We start from the raw sequence: 13,568 nt of genomic DNA, 5'->3' as shown, positions 1-13,568 counted from the left end.
CGTATACGGCCGGAGGCCGGAGGTTCCCCACCCCTGCCGTAGAGTCTCACTCTGAGCGAGTGCTACTGCAGAGCTCTGCTCTCGGCTTCGTCCATACTAATTCATTCATTCATTCAATGCTCGCCGGTTCCGCGGTTCCACATTGTTTGTTGTGAGGAGTCTGATATATTTAGTATATTTATATTTTAGTGCCACATCCAGGGGTGACAGGCGCGTACGCGTCACAGGCAGCTGGCTGTTGCCAGATTGGGTGGTTTTCCGCATTATTTTGAAGCCTGTTTACGGTGTGTTTTAACTGGGTTTTCGGCTGAAAGGCATATGAAATCTGGCACACTTTTGAACGCCGTTATAATACAGTGCTAAGAATGAACGCACTTTTGAACGCCGTTATACAGCGCTGAGAATGAACGCGTTCTCAATTACGTTCATCTAGTGGAAATACAGTACGTTCAGTTCACGTTCGCCCAAAATATGAACGCGTTCATGAACGATCGTTCATTGAACGCGTTCAGGGACATCACTGCCTACCCCACCTTTAAAGATAACGTGTCCATAACCTTAAGTTGCATTTTCTTTTGAAGACCAAGTTCAGGCTGTTTATAGTTATGTAACTAAAATGTATAACATTGACCTGAGCGTCAAGTTGGAAGAACGTTTATTAATGAAATGCAGGTTCTCCACAACCCTGAAAAACATTATTTGGGGGCAAATTTAAAAAATAATAACTTTGACATTTTTGAAAATACATGTATTCCCTTTCCTGCTGAGAGTTAGATGAGAAGATGTCTGTACATTAATCTGTATCAAACATTACATACATGGAGTTCACATGTTCCAGCTTCTCTGTTTCTCTTTTTTTTTAATTAAGAATAGCGGCAAGTAAAGTTCTTAGTATGACAAATAAATTGTGCAAAAAATAGCAAAATATAGGGAGAAGAAAGAGGAAGGACAAAAACAGAAAACCTTTAATAAAAATGTGATTCAATTTGAAATGTCTACATAATTTTGCCAATTAATATTTTCTGAAAAGGCTATATTCAAATTGGTTTCAATATTAGTGTTAGGGTAGTCTTCTCGGCTTTGCTAAGTTATTCATTAAGTTAATCATCTAAATATAGTCTTCAGAGAAATTGTGATTATTCAACATCAGTACTGTCAGGGCCGGCCCTGACCAATTTGCCGCCCTAGGCAAGATTTTAGCTGGCGCCCCCCCCCCCAAAATGCAGACACTCACTATGATTCGCACGTGCATGGTTGTGGGATGACCACAAAAACAAAGATATTGACACAAGATGTGTGCAACTGTATCTAGTTTCCTATCCATTTGAACATGATTTAAGTGGGGGTGGACCTCACCTCCTAGGGGGGTCCGGGGGCATGCACCCCCGGGAAGACTTGTTTTTATATTGAAGTTAAAAGCATCAATCTGGTGCACTTTGAGAGCAACATTAGGAGATCTATGGATACATCTCTCTCAACACCCATATGAAACAGAACTGTAAGCAGATTTTATTTTCCTTTATGGATATTTTACAAATCACTCCCCTTTCAAACTTTTTTGTACTGTCAGTATTTTATACCTGTTTTTCACCTATTCTCTTATTTTTGTATAACTATAATGATCATATAAAGGTGTGCCTTTACCTCACTGAGGTGAGGTTATCAGAGCCTCTCAGTCTTTCAGGAGAGAGCTCTCTAAAGCTCTCCCCCCCGCGGCCGCTTACACAGTACATTTCAATGTTAATAAAAGCACAAAGAAGCTGTGTACGTTTTTTGGGAGTTTGATTTATTTTAAATGAATACAAATACAAAATTAAAACCTATAATTGCACACTAAAACCATTATTTCAAAAAAAGAACAATTTCACATAAACCTTTGGTTTTTACTGGGACTGGGGCAGTTCAACTTGATTTTGGGGTGGGGGGGTGTGTGCCATAGTTTATGGGCGCTGTACGCAATATAGGCGTAGTTATGTTAGTATAAGATAATAAGATGTACTTTGTTGATCCAAAATCGGGAAATTGTGTTATGAAAAAAAAAGAAATGTATTTCTAACTTCTTTTTTTCAATTTTCGGCGCCCCCTATGGGTTGATGCGCCCTTAGCATTCGCCTATACTGCCTATGCCGAGGGCCGGCCCTGAGTACTGTCGAGTACTCGCGTTCATATTGTTAACTCAAATATATTTGGTATTGCATTTTTCATCTAACTCTCGGCAAGAAAGTCTAAATTGAAGCTCTTATGAGGCAAAGTCAAACTAAATGTTGGGAAAATAACATGTTTTAAGTAACAAAAGCAATATTCAAGACCTTTAATCTCTGCACATGTTAATGACAAATGTCTAGCATGTCTAACCCAATAGTTACATTCAATGACGAGGCCCTATATCATGTTTTTCTGAATCCAAAGGTTAACTGTACCATTAACCGGTACATACATAGTGTAGCAGTCCTCATTCAATCCTTCTGTATAGCTAACTGTATGTGTGCATAGTTGCTGCTGAAGGACGGGGGGAGCCTGGCCACAATAAGACCAGCTGATCAAACATTTACCCACCTCACCGGCTAACCCTTTGTCACGAACCTGAACAAACCTGGAGACATTTTTAAAACCATTCCTCCTCCTCGACGGGATGCAGCAGCTGGCCTGATTGGTTCTTCAAGTGTCGCTGCTTTGTCGCTGTCATCCATCCTGATCCTGAATCCTGAATGCCATTCCTCATCAGCATCCACTCTCCAAATCTTTACCCCCAGCAGACATGTTGACAACATCTGTTTGGAGAGGATGACAGAGGGTCGGCACTTTGTTAATATCCTCTGGTTGAAGAAGAGTAGAAGTACAAAGTAGAAATAAGTTAAATCCTCAAGTAAGTCAAAATTGTACTTAAGTACAACTTGAGTAAATGTACTTAGTTACTTTACCCCACTGCAAATCAATATAGAATAGAATAACAAATAAAGTATGATACATCTGGTTATAAAAAGGTAAACTTAAATAGAATAATACATATTTTCGACTAAAATAGTTTGTTGCATTCCCTGTTTGGCCATAAACAGAGCAAACTGAGGAATATGAGGCTTTGAAGACATGTTGCCAGTGCATCCCTTATATCAACTATAAACTCAAATACACAGTGGGGCAACATAAAAAAATGGGTACTAGTGGAGGGCCGGACTGGTTCAATGTTTATTGCAGAACTTATTGAAATGAACTTATTGCACATATTAAACCTGGAACTAACAAAGCTTAAATGATTGCCAATACAAATAACATGAAACATTAAATAATCAGATGCATTCATTTCTCATGGCTCTATCTGCACTTTAATTTCTAATGATTACATTTTTCCACAGGCCAACAACAGCTTCAACAAAACTATTTCCCTCAAAGAGAAAACCAAACATGGCCTGTTGTCGTGAGAGAGAAAGTGCAGAAGGAAACATGCATGTAAAGTCAGTTTGCTGCTCTGTGATGCTAGTTCAAGCAGATACTTGGCATCTCATCTCGGGTTCATCAAGGTCATCAATGTTTGGGCTCAGGCTCTGAGCTGAGGAGACCCTCAGGATGGAGTGAAGGTGTGTGTGCGATATACCGGTGGGCCAAATCTAATAGTAATCAAACATTATCCTGCGGGCCGAAATTAAATCCACCTAGGGCCTGATTTGGCCCCCGGGCCTTGCGTCTGTCAATCAATCAATCAATCAATCAATCAATCAATCAATCAATCAATCAATCAATCAATCAATCAATCAATCAATCAATCAATCAATCAATCAATAGGATACGGCTGTAATAGGCCTAAGGCCTAAGTCGCTCATAAATAAATAAGTAGATCACTGATTCTTTATTTACTATGGATGCTGGCAACAGTCACATAGTCCAAAGTGAAGGTGATGTTTGACCAGTAATGGTCGAGGCGGGATTTGAGACAGTTAACCGTCTTGGATGTTGCCCATGTGCCTTATATGAGGAACATGATGTATATTCTGAACACTGCTTCCCATCGACATGCAGTCTAAGTGTACCCCTACATAAAGAGAGAACATAATGTAGAACATCTTTCTCACTTTCAGTTTCCATGCTGGGTGTTACGCCAATTGACGAGTGCCTCTATTGGTGGTGTAGCTGCAATGCTGTATGAATCCACTAGGTGGCAGGGTTTCATTATAATTCACATTGCCTCCGCCATTCATTCCACATGTCCAGTCAATAATAGCCTACAATTAGATTTAGATCGTGTTGGTGTATAAAATATATTCAAATGTATTGTGAATGAAAACCGCTTTTTACTTGTATTTATTGTTTCAAATTTGATTACACTGCATTAGCTAAAAGGCCACCTAAGATGGTCTTGATAAAAAATAGTTTCAGAAGGACATTTAAAATGTAATCACGGTTGTTCTAAATGAAATGCTGAGCACATTTGCACTCTAATCAAGGCGAATAGTGATACACAGTATTCTCATGTGGTGTGTGGCGGACATTTCTTATGACAGCTTGCACACAAATCCTGCTTTATAGTGGTCTCCAATCTCTTCTGATATTTCCATTATTTAATCAATTTATTGCATTATAAATCAACAGATGTCTATATTACAGCCTCCAGGAAACAGTATTGAGTCACTTGACTCTCTAAAAGTTGTACATTTCTTGGTTTAAATCCACTGAAGTGATTAAAGTCAATTGTGCAAAACGGACATTTCCAAATAACCAATCAACATGTGCCATTTCCCTGTTGAAAAGAAACAACAATCACCCACTGTGAAAAGGCATGGTAAATACAGGCTTATCAGTTAAAGTGGTCTGTTCTCCTTGCAGGTGCAAAAGTGCGCTCCAAGCGGGACTTGTGGCGCGCCTGTGGTGGGGAAAGGGGGGAGAGGGGGGGGGGGGGGGGGGGGGGGGGGGGTTAACACCAGCGAAACTGACTGTTCTTACGGCAGAGAACCACTCATTCCACATATATTTGAATGCCCTTTTGTGTGTGTGTGTGCGTGCGTGCGTGCGTGCGTGTGTGTGTGTGTGTGTGTGTGTGAGTGAGTGAGTGAGAGTGAGAGTAATGAATAGATTGACAGAGAGAGAGAGAGAGAGAGAGCTGCTGAAGCAAATCTCCAGCCAATCAGAAACCCCCTCAGGCGTTTAAAGGGATGGTGGGCAGTCTCTCGGGCTTTATGAGACTTATCTTACAACCTCCTCCATACATTCTCACGTCTTGATCTCCCACAGACACTCACACAGAGCCGGGCGTGTGGATGAGAAACAGTGGGCATGGATCTGTCCTGAGAGGAGCTTTTCTTGCTTTTCCTCCATATGAGCTGCTGCTGCTGCTGCTGGGTGATATTAGCCCTCCCCCTCTGCACTTGTTGCGCAGATACTGGATGCGTTGAGTCTTTGGAGAGGATAGGAGAGGAGAGGAAGCACTGCAACAGGTGCACACGAGAGTCTCCTCCTGAAAGGCTGCATGGCAGGAGGTAAGGACATTACGCAGCATTTGGCCATTTATTGGGATTAATGTCTTGCTCTCTTGGAACATGTTGACCTATTTTATTTATGGTGATTTGAGTGCAAGGTCTATTTAGATTCGTTCAAATACTTTTTTTTTTCACTTCAAGAGAACTTTAAATGCCAATTTGAAGATCTTCTGGTCACCGTGCGTAAAACAGAAAGGATGCCGGTTCTGACAAGCCCCGATATTGCCAACAAGTTCCAGGAGAAATGGCTGGCGGTGTTCCCGGAGGACCAGGCCACCGGGCCGGACTCGGTCCCCATGGATGACAGCCTCACCAGCCTCCACTGGCTGCAGAATTTCTCCATCATCAACGCGGACCCGGAGCGACCCAACGGATCCGGAACGGGCTGCCCGTCCTCGGACCTTTTCCTCAAGCGGCTCCCCAGGGGAGGCACCGACTCTCCGTCCAGCCCCCCCGCCGGGGACACTGCCTCCACCGGGATGCCTCTGTACCTCGGCAGCCCCGTGACCTCCGGCAGCGACTCGGGACCGCGCTTCATAGACTGCGTACATCCAGGACACGGTTACGCGCAGATCCCCATCCAGGCCAGCCCGCCTGCGGAGGTCGACTACAAAACCAACCCTAAAGTCAAACCTCCTTACTCCTACGCGTCCCTCATCTGCATGGCGATGCAGGCCAGAAAACAGCCCAAAGTGACTCTGTCCACCATCTACAACTGGATCACGGAGAATTTCTGCTACTACAGACACGCAGAGCCCAGCTGGCAGGTAACCGAGACTCTTGTATTATTGATGAGTCAGACAAATGGCGAGGTGAGGGAGAGGAGGGTGAGCATAGATCCCCACCATCACGCATGCTGCAGGCAGTCGTGTACATATAACTACTAAAGTACTGTACTAGTGCAATTTTGAAGTATTTTACTCGAGTATTTACATTTTTTGCTTAAACTCCACTAAATAGTGTACTTCACTCCACTACATATATTCTACATCTTTAGTTACATTTCAGATCTGCATTAATGATGTGAAATCTAATCAGCTCTTAAATCAGACTTTAGTTCCACCTGGAGTAAAGTCACCAGCTACCCTGCAGTCTACAAAGTCATTCAGACTAGCTGCACCTTCACCAGCTTTGAGAACACTTTCATGATCAATCATTATAAACATATCATATATATTATTCTGGACACAATGACTACTTTACATTTTGGTACTTTAATTATATTTTGATGCTAATACCTTTCTACTTTTAATTGAGTAGCATTTTGAATACAGGACCTTTACTTGTAACTGAGTATTCCTACACTCTGGTACTTCTATTTTTACTTAAGTACAAGATCTGTACCTCTCCCACATCTGTCTGCAGGACATCTGACATGCCTTTCTTTTGTGGGGAAACACAAACCAGCAGATGCAGTGTGTGTTTTAAATCCTCCAGCATGTCCCCCTCTTTCTTTCTACTTCACAAGATAAGAGTCTCATTTTGGCCCTTTGATAATTTCAATGACAAGTAATCCTTAATGCAAGAGCAATCTCCATCGTCCAAGAGAGGAGAGCGCTCATAGGGTTTTTGTCTGAGGGGAACGGTGATGGGGTGGAGTGTGTGTGTGTGTGTGTGTGTGTGTGTGTGTGTGTGTGTGTGTGTGTGTGTGTGTGTGTGTGTGTGTTAATGAGGGCTCCTGAGAGAGATGGCAGCTAAGCACAGCTGATCATGTTTGAAATGCACAGAGCTGCCTGTTTCTAGAAAGCCTCATTAGGTACATTTGATTTCCCATACAAACAACAATACAACACACACACACACACACACACACACACACACACACACACACACACACACACACACACACACACACACACACACACACACACACACACACACACACACACACACACACACACACACACACACACACACACACACACACACACACACACACACACACACACACACACACACACACACACACACACACACACACACACACACACACACACACACACCTTTCTCTATTCTCATTTACCTCACAAAGACAATCTGACACGTTCACTTTGTGCGTGACAGATCTGCTCGAAGCCACTTACGAATGTATTCTTTTTAAAGGATGAATTTAAACGGCCGATAATTCAAAGCTTTTTATATTGTCCGTCCTGCAAACCCCTCGTTTTGCATATTGAACACAAATCTACCTTTGTTAATACCTGCATGGCAATAATATTAGGTTGAACCTAAAACGTTTTTATTTAAACTTATATTATTGCTTTCAACCAACCTAACACAGTTTTGTGAAATCTGTTGACAGAATGCTTTAAATTGCAGTCAATGTTTCAGTTTATTCGCTGCCACCCTGAAAACAAATCAATATTCTGCATTCCCTAATTGTGTCTCCTTTGTCCCAGAACTCCATCCGGCACAACCTGTCCCTCAACAAGTGTTTCAAGAAGGTCCCGAGGCAGAAAGACGAGCCGGGGAAAGGGGGCTTCTGGCAGATCGACCCGCAGTACGCAGACATGTTCGTCAACGGCATCTTCAAGCGCAGGAGGATGTCTGCTAACAGCTACAACAATAATAGTGGCCCCCACAGACAGAGCAAACTGAGTTATCACAGCGTCCAAAACGTCTGCCCTTACGAAGGCGGGAAGCGGAAGCACTTACCGGCGAAGAGCGACAAGCTGATGAGGGCGACGGAGTCTCCTCTTTTAGCGACGGACGCTCACAAAGCGGACATCCTGAGGGGCGACTTCGACCTGGCATCCGTGTTCGACGACGTCCTCGGCGGGAACTGTAGCACCTTCGAGGATTTGGACATCAACACGGCACTGAGCGCCTTGGGGTGTGAGACGGAGGTTTCCCTGCAGGGGAGGCAGCATCCGGGGAGATGGTGCAACGGAGGGGACATCTTAGGGAACCAGTACCTGAGCCACCACCAACCCTACGGGTACTTGGATATGAGCGGGGCGTCCCTGGACTGCAGTATCGGGGAGATCCACGTGCCGCAGCAGCTGCATCCGGACCAGGATCAGCTGATGCATCACCATCAACACCTGCAGCAGTTCGATGAGACGTCGACGCTGTTCCCAGAGGAGGTGGTGCCCTGGGAGAACATTAAGGAAGAGGAGCAGGCGATTCCTCTGACTCTGGATCAGGGCTTCGGGCTGTGCGAGGGTTTCTTCTCAGAGATGCAGCCATGGGAGCGAGTGGAGGCCTATCTGTGACCTTTGACCCCTAAAGCCTCATTGACTCCTAATGATCTACATCCAATGACCTGAACAGACTACCGGTCGAACGGTGAAGAGGATAAGAACTACGGCTCAGTCATTCTGCAATACATCTGTCATTTTGGTTTCTAATAATGACCTACACACCTGATATTGTCAAACCTATCTTGAACATTAACATCAAACTAGTTAACCAGTTAATCTAGTTGAGATGCCCTTGACACCAGATCAGACTCGAGCTGCAGTGATAAGACGATGCATAGAAAGATATTTCCGAACTTCTTTTGACGATTGGTTAATTGTTGAAGTCATTTTTAATGCAAAATTGCATAAAATGCGGTTTCCGTCTCTCAAATATGGAGATGTTCTTTGTTTTATAATACCTTCAAGTCAATATCTTTGGGTTTTTGACCAGCAAAACAAGACTTTTGAAGATAACACCGTGGACTTTTTCAAAAACAATAAAAAAATGTATCTAGACATTTAATCAGCAGATATTAATAATGAAAAGGATCGGTAGTTGCCGCCCTAGATCTGATTAAGGATTATTTCCCTCTCTCCCTAAGGGTGTCGGGTGATTGACAGCCGTGCGTAACATGACACCACACTGATATATCAGGCACAAAGGACAGAGAAACTTTTACAAACCAAATGAAAGTTTCATGTGGACCGAAGGATTGTCGATCCCACTCGTTTGGATGAATGGCAGCGCAATGATTTTTTCAGAATTACGGAAAAATCACGACACTGCATCAACTTGGATTTTCTGGAACTATCACGGCCCGAATGTCGGACAGCTGGTGATAAAAGCATGCGTGGAAATGAGTGCTGAACTGCAGCAATGTGTCTCTTTGTTTTTTGGTGAGATGATGACAGAAGCAAAGTGAAGAAAACCCGACCCTCCTTTAAAGCACTCTTCACGAAAAAAGCACTGGACTGAGAAAACGTGCAGGACTCTACTTTTGCTACATTAGCATTTAACATTTTTGTACTAACATGCAGCGAAATCAGCCATTCATCATTCATTAGATCAGGATGGAGACTTTAAAGTCATAGTCTGAGATTAGTCATTTATGACCTTGTTGTATAGTCGATTTAATATATATCCACTAAAGTTTATCGCATGAAGCTAGGCAGGAATATTTGCCATTTGACCGGAAAATGAAACGCCTTCTCGTCATGAAAATCGAACATTATGCACTTTGATAGGCAGCAGTTTTAAGAAAGCAAGACCGCTTTTATTTCCAGGTTGTTTAGTTTAATTTTGTATTAAAATGTTTCCTAAAAGTTTACTGACCATAATGAAAGTGATGCATTTGCTGTAATTACCCATATCAGTTTGTCTTTTAACAATGAACTCAACGCTGCAATAAGTCAATGGGCATTTTTAATTTGTCGCTTATATTTACTATTTTTCTTTCCAAATATATACAAAACTAGGCATTTGTTGATCATATTTCGCCAAATTTGTTGATGAGGAATATGCAGTTTATGGTGATCTGTGTTGTTGAATAAGAAAAACATCTGTTTTCTGTCACTGGGTGATGGATCGGTCCTTCTTGATTTCTTTGGTGTATGTCTTTTTTTTAAATCTCTATGGTTTGTTTTCACAAATCTGAAATTGAAATGTGTTTGAGAAAATAATAACTCGATGATGAGCAGATACATAAACTCTTAAAGGCCAGATTTTCTTATTTGTATCATATTGATCGAGGTTGATACGAGCTCTTTAATCCTACCATGTTATTTTAATTTGTACTTTTTTATGCTGTTTAAAAATGCAATCATGCCTTGATGCAATAAATGGTGTCAATTAAAGAAAGAACAATAACAAACACGTTCAATCAATCAGTGTTTATTTATATAGCCCAATATCACAAATGTTACATTTGTCTCAGTGGACTTCACAGTGTGTACAGAATATCAGTATGACAATACGACACCCTCTGTCCTTAGACCCTCTGACCTTAGACCCTCTGTCCTTAGACCCTCACATCGTACAAGGAAACACTTCCAGAGAAAACCCACAGTTTAAAGGGAACATGGGAGAAACCTCAGGGAGAGCAGCAGAGGAGGGATCCCTCTCCCAGGACGGACAGACGTGCAATAGATGCCGTGTGGAAATCGAAAAGATAATACATTTTACAGCGTAGACCAAATGTTTGGAAATACGTGTGTCTGTAATAAGAAGATGAATCCACGAGGATGTCCATCCAGGCCTCATGATCCAGGACCACAGCAACAGGCACAGCCACGACTCAGGATCCCGGCATAGATAGACACGAACAATAAATGTGGGGAAGCTGGGTTAGTCGGAACATGAGTTCACTTGTCATTGAGAAATATCAAAGAGTGTGTGAGTGCAGTCCTTAAAGGGAACCTATTCTGCTTTTTGGCGTTTTCCCTTTCCTGTGTTATATAGGTTTTAGTGCATGTAAATGGTCTACAAAGGCAACAATCCCTGTGTTCCCTCCAGAGGGAGTTTCTCTCCCACACACTCCCCCCCTCTGCCTGAAACTTCTCCATTAGACTCCTTTGTTTACTTCCGAACATAGTGACATCACGATGTACTACTCGTGCTTCTGTTGGTTAGCGCTCCAACACATTGTACCTGACAGGCTAAGGGGCGGGACATCTCTAAGCGGTTGACCAATCACAACAGAGCTAACCAAAAACCAATCAGAGCAGACTGGGCTCTGGTTTCAGACAGAGGGTGAAAAGAGGTGCTGCAGCACAGGCAGTATGAGAAAAATAAAGAGCTTTTTGAACATTAAAGCATGGAGACATGTCCCAGTGGAGACACTATATACTGATATGAAGCTGAACATCAGCATAGCTATAGTCAGGAGTATTGAGTTAAATCTCCATGTGTGAAATGAAGAGATAAAATGTGTTTGTTTATCATTAATTAGCACGGACAAGTCTAGACCTTCTTGGTATTTGAACATACCATACTTATACCATACTTACATATACATACATACATACATACATACATACATACATACATACATACATACATACATACATACATACATACATACATACATATACCATACTTATAACAGCTGCAGTCTGATAATAGACAGTGTTTCAAAGTATAATCTTTTTTTCTACCGAGTAACATTCAGGATCAAATTAGTAAAATAAGTGCACACATATCTCTAAAACAAACACTGCAACTCCAATGAAGCCAGTTGACCCTGCATCTATGAAGTCTCACAGCTGTTAGAAACTGCCCTCATAACGCACCACCACACCACACCTCACCAACATCCAGGGTTGCAGTTGCACGCCCTGTATGAAAATGTGCTTTTCCACCTCAAATCTCTTTTTAATTGAACTGCTGGATGAAACAGGGGAGAAATGCGGCTTATCCCCGCCCCTCTGGCCCGCGGCTCCCAGCAGCGACCGCTCATGTGTGGAGATCTCCAGGAATGGGTGGAATAACTCAGATTCCTAAAAACAGCAGGACTGCAGGCTGATCGAGGCCCAAGGTGTGTGACCGTTGGTCGCCATGCGTGGAGCAAAATCACTGCAGCAAATAGAGAGGCTGATCCTGCAACAGCTGCAGGCGTTAATGGATTACCTAACGGGCAAACCGGCCACTGGACCAGGGGCCAGACATGTCAGGAGCATTGGCTGCGAAATGTAACTTGAATGAAATGTGCATAAGATAACATAACACTACTACACAAAGAGCCAACGCAATGGCAAAGAGACACAAAAAGAGCAAAACAACTACAAGATACGCACAAATAAATACAAAAAGACTTACCACAACCACAAAGAAACAGAAGGACCACAAAGTGACGACAAATAGGGGCTTAAAACCAAAAAGGGACAAGCAATTACTCAAAAACAGACACAAAGTAACTTCAAAAAGGGCCAAAATAAACACAAAGAATCACAAAATGGCCACACATCGACCCAAATCAACTAGAAATACCGGCTGATGACCAAAAAGAGAGAAATAGTTAATAAAAAGAGAAGTAAAGCATCTGCAAAGAGACACGAAATAACTTCAAAAAGGTGCACAAAAATCACAGAGACAGAAATTACAACAAAATAGCGTAAAACTGGCAAAAAAAGACACACAATGGCTGAAAAGGGACCAAAAAACTACCACCAAGAGACACAATCACAACGACATAGACGTAAAACGACCAAAAGACACAAAACAACCATAGAAGAGGCTCAAAACTCCCACAAAGTCTGTGAACTTGCTCAGATCATCAGTGTCACTGTCAAACTCAAGTTGAAGGCTAAAGAGGCATCCTTTGTACCCAAACACAACAAGTGTGTGTGTGTGTGTGTGTGTGTGTGTGTGTGTGTGTGTGTGTGTGTGTGTGTGTGTGTGTGTGTGTGTGTGTGTGTGTGTGTGTGTGTGTGTGTGTGTGTGTGAACTTCCCCATTTGTCTCTGTTTTGTCTGAGTCCATGTGCTTGTATGCGGTCACATTACATGCCCGTAATGTTGTGTTGGTCCACAGGCTTCTTTGTCTGCGCTCCCCACTGATGTGTGTGTTCCCCGCAGAGAGTGTGTGTTCTTGGAGCCCCGTGGCGACCCAGATAACACTATCTCTGTGGAGCCAGAGCCCCGCGGTTCTATTCAGCGCTGAGGATGAAGGCCGGGGACTGCCCAGCACGCGGACATGCTCAAAGAAGAAGCAACAAGCTGGGCTGTCACTGTCGGCTAACCTGGTTCATAATGCTTTATAACCTCCTCCTCAGTGCCCCCGTGGGGAGCTCCGCAACATGTGTGTGTGTGTGAGCTGGGAAAGGGTTACACAGAGGAGGGCAAGAGACAAGAAGGGGGTGTATTCGGTGTTTTATTGCCACCATGGCACCCTCTGGACCGCTCCTGATTAGAGTCAAGCACAA

The 13,568-nt window shown here is 42.9% G+C and overlaps 1 protein-coding gene across 1 annotated transcript; it reads left to right on the top strand.

Annotated features, from left to right (window-relative positions):
• Positions 1-5,220: 5,220 nt before the first annotated feature.
• foxj1b (forkhead box J1b) lies at positions 5,221-10,521 on the top strand. The gene is made up of 3 exons (XM_034107003.2): positions 5,221-5,468; positions 5,610-6,235; positions 7,868-10,521. Exons 1-3 carry the CDS (start codon positions 5,459-5,461, stop codon positions 8,681-8,683), a joined length of 1,452 nt encoding a protein of 483 aa, XP_033962894.1. The 5' UTR covers positions 5,221-5,458; the 3' UTR covers positions 8,684-10,521.
• The last annotated feature ends 3,047 nt before the right edge of the window (positions 10,522-13,568 follow it).

Source organism: Pseudochaenichthys georgianus, chromosome 19 (genome assembly GCF_902827115.2).
Source record: "Pseudochaenichthys georgianus chromosome 19, fPseGeo1.2, whole genome shotgun sequence".
Lineage (NCBI taxonomy): Eukaryota > Metazoa > Chordata > Actinopteri > Perciformes > Channichthyidae > Pseudochaenichthys > Pseudochaenichthys georgianus.
Note: the sequence above shows the minus strand (reverse complement) of the source record. Positions and strands in the feature narration are given on the sequence as shown.